Raw genomic sequence first — 12,605 nt, 5'->3', positions numbered from 1 at the left:
TGTTAAAATTTTATATATTTTTCCATCCTTTTTTTTTTTTTTTTTAATCTTTGTCAGCCAGGCAGCATATAGTTGGGTCTTGCTTTTTAAAATACAGACTAATGATCCTTGCCTTTTAATTGGCGTATTTACACCATTTACTTTTTAAAAAATTGTAACAACAAAGTTTTATTTGTTTCTCATTTCATTTTCATCTCATGCTGCAGGTTAAGTACATCTTTGTTCCACACTTCTTCATTTTAGGACCAGTAATCAACCCCTATTCAGGATAAATCAGACTTGCAGCAAATGGAAAAGAAATAGAGTGGGAATACCTTAAAATGTCTATTAGGGAGTGATCTACATAATAGTCTTGCTGGAAAAACACATCTCTGACTCTAACAAGTAAAATGGCAAACAGTAGGTCTAGCTCTCCTCTCCCTGTTCTGCCCTACTATCCTGCTAACCTATTAAACCCATGGAAAAATTATAAGAATAATAACTTAAATTTTCTTTGACCACTTCTGGGGTATATAATGTAGATATGCAAGTTACATAACTAAAGTAAAAATTATGAGATGTAACTACTACTTAAAATAAGGGATTTATGGATATGCTTTTATTTAGGATTTTTTGTTCTCTTCTCCAAATATAGATGAGTCTCTGGTTATGTTACTTAACTCTCTTTAATTCAGAAAGTATAAAAATGGCTATATATTAGAAAATGATTTAAGAAACATGAAAATACCAACTTTTTTTTTTTTTTTTTTTTTAATTCATGAGAGAGAGAGAGAGAGAGAGAGAGGCAGAGACATAGGCAGAGGGAGAAGCAGGCTCCATGCAGAAAGCCCCATGTGGGTCTTAATCCCGGAAATGCCCTGAGCTGAAAGCAGACGCTCAACCGCTGAGCCACCCAGGCGTCCGAAAGTACCAAATTTTTATATAGTTTTTCCTACTTATAGTTTTACTGCAATTATGACTTTTAAAAAAATCAGTGCATGTGGCAATCCCAGAAAGATGTGAAGAAATGTGAAGAAATATCAAAGATCTGTTTGATGAAAGTTAATAATTGATAGCCTTAAAGTTGAAATGGGACAGCTATTTTTTTCTAATGTGTTAAATGTGTTTTTCATTTTAAAAATACAAAGGCTTTGGCAGAGATGAATTTAGGAAGGTAAGGTTCAAGTGTGATAGCAGTGCATTTTAATTAAGGAGGGAATGTTGCTGATTTAAATTTTTAATGGGTCAGCCATTATTTGTGTGGTTCAAAAGTTCGGCAATGCAACCATGTTTGTTTCCTTTTATATTCGACTATTTGGAATAAACATTTACTTTTTAACAGATTTTTGGAGATGAGATATGAGAATAAGGAAATGAATAAGGGTTCTTTTAAACTAAAGTAAATGTATTTTATGTATTTTTAAATGTAGTAAACAAGAATCCTTGAAACCTTAACTTACATATCTTTATCTTACCAACATCTGAATTCACCCTGTCCAGTATGTTAGCCACAAGCCAGATGTGGCAAATCGAATGCCTAAAATGTGGCTGGTCTGAATTTTTATATGCTGTAAGAGTAAAATGTATACCAGATTTTTGAAGAGTTGATTTGAAAAAAGAATATCTCAATTAAATTTTTTATTACATGGTAAAATGATATTTTGACTATATTTGGTAAAAATTATTAAAATTAATTACATTAATTTTTTTTTTTACTTTATATGTGGCTTCTAAACACTTAAACTGATATAAAGGGCTTGCAGTATATTTCTGTTGTACAGTGCTAATCTAGATGATCTAACTTTCATCTTATCTTTATAATTTTACTACTAAAGCATTACCTTGTTTTCCTGAGGATACTCTCTATAACACAACCATGACTATTAAGGAAGTAAAAACAGATCTTTTCAAATATCTCTGTTAAAAATTCATGTAATTTCAATTGTATAAGAGGCCTTTAAGATCTTCACATAAACTCTTTATTTTTTTTCTTTTTATTGAGGATTATGCTGAATTTTATCAACTGATTTCTGAGGAATTTGATAATATAATTTAAAGAATTTATTAAACTTATGTTCCTATTGTTTTAAAATTAAGAAATGTAAGAAGTCTGCTTTGCTTGTCTGTCTGGAATGTCTGTATAAAAGTAATCCCCAAACCATCAGTTTATGATCAGGATATTTGGGAGGGAGGTGGGAGTCTCCTGTGTTTGCCTTCTTTGAGACCCCATCTTAAACAGAAGCAAAAGAAAACCCTCATGCTTTCAGAACTGGAGCCATCCCTGTCATGTGTAGGTATCCCACTGTAAGTTGTCTCTGAATTGTTTCCTGTGCTAATTTGTTGGGTTTTCTCTTAATTCTCCCCTTTTTGTTTCTGTTGCTTTGAGACTTGAATTTGTGCTTGATGGTGTTGATGAGAAAAGGTGTGCTTCCTCTGTGAATCAGCCAGATATTTTGTTGCTACTGATTTGCCTTTCTTTTAACTTGCTACTTGCTATTCTTTCTCTAGTACATTCATATCCTGTTTCTTTGATGTAACATTACGAGAGATACTTAAACAGTGTTTGGAAAGTTGATCCCCCTGAACCAAGTGCCAGTGAATTTAGTTTATGTAGTAATTTTTTACATTAGCTTTTCTTGGATCTTTCCTTATCTGTTTGTAAATTATCTTAACAATTTACACATTTCTAAACGGCATGATGACCTGTTGCTGTGTATCCTGATCTTTTAGTTCTGATATCCATAGGAAAGCATTATGCTGAGTAAAATAGGATATCATAAATAGAGTAGTTCCCCATTGTCTGTGGAGCATACATTCCAAGAATGCCAGTGCTTGGTTGAATTTGTGGATAGTACCAAACTCTGTATATGTACTGTTTTTTCTATACATACATAGCTATGATAAAGTTTAATTTATAAATTGGGCACAGTAAGAGATTAGTAACAACAACTAATACTATAATAGAACAATTACAACAATACAGTGTAATAAAAGTTGTGTGAATGAGGTCTTTCAAAATACCTTAACGTACTCTTCTCTTGTGGTGATGTGAGATGTCTACCTTGATGAGATGAAGTGAGGTAAGTGACGTAGGCATTGTGACATAGCATTAGGCCACTGTTGATCTTCTGTTTATAAGTCAGAAGGAGAATCACCTGTTAATGGACCACATTTGATTGTGGGTGACTGAAACTGCAGAAAGTGAAGCTGTGGATAAGGGGGCGGGGGGAGGGGGGACTATGATAATTGCCAGGTTCCTATTTGTAGGCTTCACTTCTTTTCTAAGGTTCTTTTACATTGCCGTGCGTCTTACCTACATTGATGTCCCCCAAGTACTTCATACTCCAGATACCCAAAAGAGAACCCATTGTTTTCCTTCTCCTCCATTATATTTTTCGATGATGGTATTATTGTGAGAGGCTTTTTCTTTGATGTTTATCAAGCTACTCTTTTTTTCTCATATGCCCATCATGAAGTACACCCTCTACTGTTTTCCTTAAATAGGTGACCCTTTGGTGAGAATAATTATGGTAGCAAAATTATGGTGAAGGTAATCTTCCTAATAAGATAAAATTGAAACTACTTTCTGTTGGCGTATTCGCTTGTTCTCAGTTTAGTCACTAGTTCTGTCCATCAGGGAAATGGAAGTTCTTTTTCTCTCCTGAGTCTTCTAAGCTTCTGGAGCAGCCAAATGAAGATTCACTTAAAGTGTAGTCCAACTGAAAATTAGCTTTCTCGCACTCCCATCTCAGTTAATGTGGGGTTATAGAATTGTAAATGCTGCCCTTAGAGCAAAAACTTGGAGTTGCTTACTTAGGCTGAGGATTATGTATTCTCCAATAAATAAACATCCAACCTTTGATGTTTTAGTCTGGCAGCATTCTGGGAGGATGAATAAATTTGGGCTTATGAATTACTGTATAAAAAAAAAAAAAAAAGAATTACTGTATAATAGTGGAAGATAAAAAATGGCCAGGAGGCCACACAAACCTGTGGAGAATGCCTTTGATTGTAGCATATACAATATTCCTGCTGGGTCAGTATTCTTTTCCTTGAATCTGTTAAATTTCTTCTTATATTAGTCATAAGGAAATTGTGATGGGATAGAAAGGTACTTTCTTTTTCTGCAATAAATCTGTGCAAGGCAGTGAACCCACATGCATTGCAAAAAAGGAAATAAGTACGTTTTGAATAGACTTCTCAGCAGTACACAGATCTGTGAGTAATGCTGTATTACCATTTTTCCAGTTGCTAGTCTCAAGACTTTTTTTTTTTTTTTAAGATTTTATTTATTTATTCATGAGAGACACACAGAGAGAGGCAGAGACACAGGCAGAGGAAGAAGCAGGCTCCTCACAGGGAGCCTGATGTGGGACTTGATCCCTGGACCCGGGATCACAACTTGGGCTAAAGCTCAACTAGTTCTGGCATCCCAACTAGCCTCAAGTCTTTGGAAATTGTTGACATTTTCAGATAGTATGTACTTTCTACTACCATGTCAGAATATTTTAATTATATTACAACTAGGTGGCAACCTTTTAGGAGTCTTCCTGAGTTGTTTCATTACTGTATTTAGCAAAGAGGAATAAGAATACATGATTCTAACTACATATTCTGTAAAGTACATTTTCTTTCTTTCTTTCTTTCCTTTTTCCCCAAAGATTGTATGTGTTTATTTGAGAGAGAGAGAGAGAGAGAGAATGAATGAGCAGGAGGGGGAGGAGGCAGAGAGAGGGGGAGAAGTAGACTCCCTGCTCAGCAGGGAGCCGGATACTGGGCTTGATCCCAGGACCCTAAGATCATGACCTGTGCCAAAGGCAGACACCTAACCAACTGAGCCACCCAGGCTCCCCAAGTCTACATTTTCTTTATGAATGTGTAAATTCTTTTTCTGTGTACCATGATTTAGTAGCTCAATGGGGAGAGTCTTGACAGTATCAGTTCAAGTATTACTTTCTGGAAAATGTTCCAACTCTCTAACAAAAGACTTCTTCATTATACCTATAGCATTGAAAAAAAATTCTGAAGTTCATCTTTAGAAAAGTCTGAAATTTGCTAGAGTGACCAATGAATTTGAAAAGGAAAAAATGGAATAATGTTCATATTTTCCTTTCTTTACAAAATAGATACATTTAAGGGCACTTGGGTGGTGCATTTGGTTAAGAGTCCGGTTCTTAGTTTCAGCCCAGGCCCTAAACTCGGGGTCCTGGGATTGAACCCTGCATTGAGCTCTATGCTAAGCATGGAGTCTTCTTGGGATTTTCTCTCTTCCTACCCCTATGCCCCTCCTATTTGTGCTCTCTCTCTCTCTGTCTCTAAAATAAATATAATCTTTAAAAAACAACAACAGCAAAACAAAATACATATATTTAATATATAAAAAACAGTCCTTTACAAAGTAATAGTCATTTAAAAAAAAGTTTTAAAGGGCTTAAACTACTCAGCAATAAAAAGAAACAAACTAGCCTTCCTGAAAGGGCTTTCAGGAATAGAAAAGCAGTAGATTCTCCCCTAATTGTCACTACTCCCAGAGTCATTAACCATAGATAGTATTTTTTTCTTTCTTTCTTTTTTTTTTTTAAAGATTTTATTATTCATGAGAAACACAGAGAGGAGAGAGAGAGAGGCAGAGACACAGGCAGAGGGAGAAGCAGTCTCCTTGCAGGGAGCCTGATGTGGGACTTGATCCCAGGTCTCCAGGATCACGCTGAAGACAGCGCTAAACCGCTGAGCCACCGGGTTGCCCCCATAGATAGTATTTTCTGTAAATTTTTATAAAGTTGGTATATAATTTGCAATCAGAGAAATGCTCAGTTCTTTAGTTTGAGTTTTGACACATTTGTGTGTAAACCGTCCATTAACACATAGATGATTTCTATCATGTTAGAAAATTTCTGTCATCCCAAAAAATTCCCTCATTCCCTTTCTAGCATCCTCACTCCTCTGAAACTTATTTTGATTTTTATTGCCATTGATATATTTTACCTGTTCTTTTTTTATATAACACTTTTTGAGATATTATTCACATACATGCAATTCACCAATCTAAAGTATACATACAACTCTGTTTTTTTTCACATATCCAGAGCTGTATAACCATCACCACAAGAAAGCACATGTCCATAAGCAGTTAATATTCCATTCCTTCTTGCTCCTCTCACTTCTACTCCATTTCTCAGCAAAAACTAATCTACTTTCTGAGTTCTAGATATTTTATATCTGTAGAGTCATACAGTGTTTCCTTTTGTGACTTCTTTCACGTTACATAATGTTCTCAGGGTTTGTCCTTGTAGCATGTACCAATACTTCCATCCCTTTTCATGAATGAGTAATACTTCATTGTATGGCTATACCAGTGTGGTTTTTTTAAAAAATCTATTTAACAATTAATGGACATTTGCATTGTTTCCACTTTTTGGCTAATGTGAATAATGCTGCCGCTAACATGTGTTATGTAACTTTTGTGCACTGTCACCACAGGAAATTGCGTGTCCATTAGCAGTCACTTCCCCTCCCTTCTTGGGCATAGATTTTCATTTCTCTTGATTGTATACTTAGGAGTAGAATTGGTGTTCACATGATAATTCTTTGTTTAATCATTTGAAGAATTACCATACTGTTTTCCAAAATGGTTTTTACCATTTTACATTCCTAAAACTGGTGCCTAAGAGTTCCTATGTCTACATTTCTTCACCAACACTTGTTATTAGGTCTTTTTGATTATAGCCATCCTAGTGGTTGTGAACTGGTGCCTATTAAGGTTTTGGTTTGCATTTCCCAAATGATTAGTGATGTTGAACAACTTTTCATATGCTTATTGGCCATTTGTAAAATGTAAACATTTTAAAAAATGTTTATTCTGATTATTTGACCATTTTTTAATTGGCTTGTTTGTCTTTTCAGTGAGTCATAAGAATTTCTTATATATTCTAGATAAAAGTCTTCTGAGTTGCAATTTTTTTTCCTATTCTGTGGGTTTTCTTTTCACTTTCTTGATGGATCTAGTAAGGTATGAAACATTTTTAGTTTTGATGAGTTCAATTTGTGTGTGTTTGTGTATTACTTATTCAATACTTTTGGTGTCATATTAAGAAGGCTTTACCTAACCTAGAGTCATGAGGATTTACTCTTATATTTTCTTCTATACTATCTTGTTCTTGAACTTCATATAAGTGGAATCATGTAGTATATGCTTTTTTGCATCTGGCTTCTTTCACTCAACCTAACATTTGTAAGATTCATCTATGTTATTATGTGTATCAGCAGTTTGTTACTTTCTTTTTTCTTCATTTTTTTAGTTTTTTTTTCTTTTTATTGCTGAGTAGTATTGCAGTGAATGAAATGTATCACAATTTGATCATTTATTTTTTCTGGATATTTGGGTTGTTTTGGGTTTTAACTATTATGAATAAAGCTTCTATGAACTTTCTTCAAGTCTTTCTGAGGACATAGGAATTCGTTTCTCTTGCTGGGTCATATGAAAATGTATTTAGTCCTTCAAAGTGGTTGAAGTATGACCATCAATATATGACAGTTAAAATTGCTGCCATCCTGGGCAACAGTTGTTATGGTCAATCTTTAAAATTTAGCCATTCTAATACATACATAGTGTGATTTTAGCTTACATTTCTCTGATGACTAAAGTTGTTCAATGTTTTTTGATTTCTTATTGGCCACTTGATCTTCTTTTGTAAAATGTCAATTTTAGGTCTTACTCATTAAAAAACTGTATTAACTTTTGATTTTAAGATTTTTTGTATATTCTGGATACTGATCTTTTGTTAGATACATATGTTGAGAACACTTTTTTCTTAATCTATCAATTACCTTTTCATTTTCTTAAGGGTATCTTTTGAAGAGCAAAGTTTTTAAGTTTGATTAAGTCTACTTTATTTTTTCATCAATTTTTTTTTATGGTTAGTGTTTTCTTGTGTCCCATGAACACATTTGTTTCCTCCAAGGTTGTAAAGGATTTTTCCTGTTTCTTCAAGGAGTTTTAATAATTTTAACTTTTATATTCATAGCTGTTGTCCATTTGAGTCATTTCTGTATGTCAGGGACAGTATTTTAAATAATGTATCTTTATTTGGAATACTTCATTTATACGTTTTTTCTTATACTTCTGTATATTTGTGTATGTTATTTCACTGTCCTCTGTTCAGGTTTTCTATTTCTTCCTGTTCCAGTTTTAGTAGTTTGTGGTTTTCCAGAAATGCGCCCATTTCTTCTAGATTGTCTAATTTATTGGCATAAAGCTGCTCATAATAAGTTTTTAAGATCATTTGTATTTCCTTGGTATTGGTGGTGATCTCTCCTTTCTCATTCATGATTTTATTAATTTGAGTCTTTTCTCTGTTCTTTTAAATAAGGCTGGCTAATGGTTTGTCTATTTTATTAATTCTTTCAAAGAACCAACTCCTGGTTTTGTTAATCTGTTTCACAGTTCTTCAGGTCTCTATTTCATTGGGTTCTGCTCGAATCTTTATTAACTCTCTTCTTCTGCTGGGTGTAGGATCTATTTGCTGTTTTTCCTCCAGCTCCTTTAGGTGCAAAGTTAGCTTTTGTATTTGAGTTCTTTCCAGTTTTTGGATGGATGCTTGTATTGTGATGTGTTTCCCTCTCAAGACTGCTTTTGCTGTATCCCAAAGATTTTGAAAGGTTATATCTTCATTCTCATTAGTTTCCATGAATCTTTTTAATTCTTCTCTAATTTCCTGGTTGACCCTTTCATCTTTTAGCAGGATGGTCCTTAACCTCCACGTGTTTGAAATTCTTCCAAACTTCTTCTTGTGATTTGGTTCTAATTTCAAAGATTATGGTCTGAAAATATGCAGGGGATGATCCCAATCTTTTGGTATCGGTTAAGACCTGATTTGTGACCCATTATGTGGTCTATTCTGGAGAAAGTTCCATGTGCACTTGAGAAGAATGTGTATTCAGTTTGCGTTTGGATGTAAAGTTCTGTAAATATCTGTGAAATCCATCTGGTCCAGAGTGTATCATTTAAAGCTCTTGTTTCTTTCCAGATGTTGTGCTTAGAAGATCTGTCGATTATAGAAAACGCTACATTCAAGCCACCAAGTATAAGTGTATTATTATTATCTAAGTATGTCTTAACTTTGGTTATTAATTGATTGATATACTTGGCAGCTCCCACATTCAGGGCATAAATATTGATGATTGTTAGGTCTTTTTGTTGGATAGATCCTTTAAGTATGATATAGTGTCCCCTCTTCATCTCTTACTACAGTCTTTGGGATAAACTTTAGTTTATCTGATATAAGGATGGCTACCCCTGCTTTCTTTTGAGGGCCATTTGAATGGTAAATGGTTCTCCAACCTTTTATTTTCAGACTGTAGGTGTCCTTATGTCTAAAATGAGTCTCTTGTAGACAGCAAATAAATGGGTCTTGCTTTTTTATCCAGTCTGAAATCCTGCACCTTTTGATGGGGTCATTAAGCCCATTCACGTTCAGAGTTACTATTGAAAGATGAATTTAGTGTCATCATGATACCTATTCAGTCCCTGTTTTAGTGGATTGTTCCCTTGCACTTCCTCTTTCTATTATAGAATTCCCCTTAGTATTTCTTGCAAAGCTGGCTTGGTGGTCACATATTCTTTCAGTTTCTGCCTATCTTGGAAGTTCTTTATCTTTCCTTCTATTCTGAATGAGAGCCTTGCTGGATAAAGTATTCTTGGCTGCATGTTCTTCTCATTTAGGACCTATTTCAGTGTCCTCTGAAGATAAACTATTTTATCCTCTTTTCTGACTCACACCCATGATTGCACCTGGCATTCCTGCTTACACCAAAAGTTATAACTTGGCAATATCTGAGACCTTTCTAACTCTCTAAAAGCCTTCTGTTTAGGGACTTTTTCATCTATACTTCCTTTGTATCTCAAACTTATGTTTAGCTTAGGAAATACCAGTATTTCCTTTTTAACTACATGTCTCTATTGATGGTAGTGCAGTAATTAAATTACTTGGCATATAACAAGCACTTAATGAATAATTAACTGAAATAAAGAACTTTGGCTCAAGTTATTTAAGTAAAGTTTGTTTTTCTATACTATTTAGAATTCAGAGGGATTAGACTCATACATAAAAGTACTTACATAGGTAGACTAATTTTTTCCATAAGATATATTGTGGACTTACTGAAGTAATATCTATGGAAAAAACAGTAGTTAAGTAAACACCATCATTAATTATTTTTTCTAATAAAGAATATTTATAGCAAATAGTTTGACCCTTAATTTTTCTGTTTCTAGCAACATTTGAGATATTTTATATAAATTATTGTTGCAATGGAAATAAATTATCCCATAAATAAGAATAGAATTTGTTCAGTTTATGTTATTGTGTTTTATTATTGAATATGACAGATTTGGGATTTGAAGTTTTTTTTAATATGGAGATTTTGATTTTATTTTAACTCAGTATTTAATGTACTTTGCACTGAGCTAAATCCTGTCAGGAACAAAAGGATGATTAAGTTATAAATCTCCCACACAAGGAGATCCCTGGGTGGCGCAGCAGTTTGGCGCCTGCCTTTGGCCCAGGGCGCGATCCTGGAGACCCGTGATCGAATCCCACGTCGGGCTCCCGGTGCATGGAGCCTGCTTCTCCCTCTGCCTATGTCTCTGCCTCTCTCTCTCTCTCTCTCTCTCTCTCTCTGTGACTATCATAAATAAATCAAAATTAAAAAAATACTTAAAAAAAAATCTCCCACACAAAGGGTATTTCTATAGTCTATTCAGTAGAATTTGACATATATGTTTCTTTATTAGTTTTTATTTATCTTAAATTACTATTGGGAGCATTTCTTGTATCCTAAGCAGATGACTTTCTCAAGAAATTACTGGAAGTATATAGTAGCCATGTTAAAAACACAAATAGATCTTTTAGGGTTCTTATTTGAATGACATGTAATTTACATCTTTATAGTGATGAAGCCACATTTCCCAACCTTTCTTGATAGTCTGTTTCTTTATGAAAGAAATCATGGATTTGATGTGATGAGTCATGGACTTGATCTCTGAAATTATCTTAATTCATCTTTCAACAGATAAGGAAATATAAAGGTGATAGAGCCTTAAGAGTGAAGAGGTCTCACTTTGAGAGTGCAAACCCAATGATAAATAACAGCTGTTAGTTGCCTGAGTTTTTGGGAGATAGTAGGGATTATCGTGATCCCTGGGTGGCTCAGTAGTTGAGCGTGTCTGCCTTTGACTCAGAGCATGATCCCAGACTCCTGGGATTGAGTCCTACATCAGGCTCCTTAAAGCCTGCTATGTCTCTGCCTCTCACTCTCTCTCTCTGTCTCTCATGAATAAATAAAATAAAATCTTAAAAAAAAATAGTAGAGACTATGGAGACTGAGTGGGTTAAAGTACTCCATCTAAAGAGTGAAGCACCTACTCTGCTATACCTTGTTGTTCCTGTGCAGGAATATGGGCCTGGTTTTGTCCTATCTTTTTATTTTTCAACAGAATCCCCAGAGTTGTGAATAAATATGAATATATGTGTATATAAACAAGTAAAATATTCCAATTTAATATTAATAATTGTTCAGTTTATACAAACACTGTATGGCCAAACAAAAACACTTTGGGGGGCAGATTTATACGTGGGTAGAGAAAAGTGAAAAAAGAAGTGGTCTTTTTGGGTGATTTGTATGGCCCTGCCTTGCTTTTTTTTAGCCTACGACACATTCTAAACATGTTAGGATTAGTTCTTTCATAAAATTTGTTATACCTGTTCCAACTGTAGTTTCTTTATTTCTGAAGCCCTCCCAACTACTTTTCTCACTGAATTTCTTCTAATTTGTATTTTTTAGTGAGATGAAGGGAAATTATGTTGGGACTAATAGCACTAAAATATTTCACATAATTTACTATCAAGTTTTGAAATTTGGGGCACCTGATGGCTCAGTCAGGCATCTGACTCTTGGTTTTGGGTCAGGTCATGACCTCAGGGATGTGAGATTGAGCCTTGTGTCAGACAGAGTATGCACTCAGTGCAGAAGTCTGTTTGAGGTTCTTTTTCCTTCCCTCTTTCTTTGCCCCTCTCCCTATCTCTCAAAGTCTTTAAAAAGTTTTTGAAATTGCCATTCTTAGATGAAAAAAATATAGCAGTAATTTTATAGATGCCAAGAAGATTATTGAAATTGTATATATTCTAAAACCATGGCTATAGTGCAGCTCTAAGTATCATCATTACTTCATCTGGTATCACTGTGAAATTAGATCTTGAGCAATTTTTAATTATGTTTTAGATTGTTAGAGACGGATAGTAAGTCTTTAAGATCTGTAAATGGGTCAAGAAGAAACAGCGGCTCCTCCCTTGTATCAAGTTCATCAGCCTCTAGCAACCTCAGCCACCTTGAAGAAGATTCTTGGATTCTTTGGGGAAGAATTGTAAATGAATGGGAAGATGTACGCAAAAAAAAGGAAAAGCAAGTTAAGGTATTCATATTCTTTCTTGAAGTTCTTCCTCTTATCCCAAAGGGGCATCAAGGCATGAGTTAATAGATTTTTAAAAATCAGATTCTAATACTTTCCAAGTGCTATAATAAAGAGCTCTGCTTTATATGTTTTCATTTATTTGTGCCTATAAAAGTTT

At 34.3% G+C, this 12,605-nt stretch overlaps 1 protein-coding gene across 10 annotated transcripts in view; it reads left to right on the top strand.

The window, feature by feature from the left end:
* EVI5 (ecotropic viral integration site 5) overlaps positions 1-12,605 on the top strand; it is a 193,283-nt gene that overhangs the window by 49,563 nt on the left and 131,115 nt on the right. For all 10 annotated transcript variants that reach the window (XM_077905439.1, XM_077905441.1, XM_077905436.1 and 7 more), the window contains one exon: positions 12,259-12,448. In XM_077905439.1, the coding sequence (XP_077761565.1) occupies positions 12,259-12,448 (190 nt within the window). The remainder of the gene's footprint in view (positions 1-12,258; positions 12,449-12,605) is intronic.

The sequence above is a fragment of the Canis aureus genome, chromosome 8 (assembly GCF_053574225.1).
Source record: "Canis aureus isolate CA01 chromosome 8, VMU_Caureus_v.1.0, whole genome shotgun sequence".
Taxonomy (NCBI): domain Eukaryota; kingdom Metazoa; phylum Chordata; class Mammalia; order Carnivora; family Canidae; genus Canis; species Canis aureus.
Note: the sequence above shows the minus strand (reverse complement) of the source record. Positions and strands in the feature narration are given on the sequence as shown.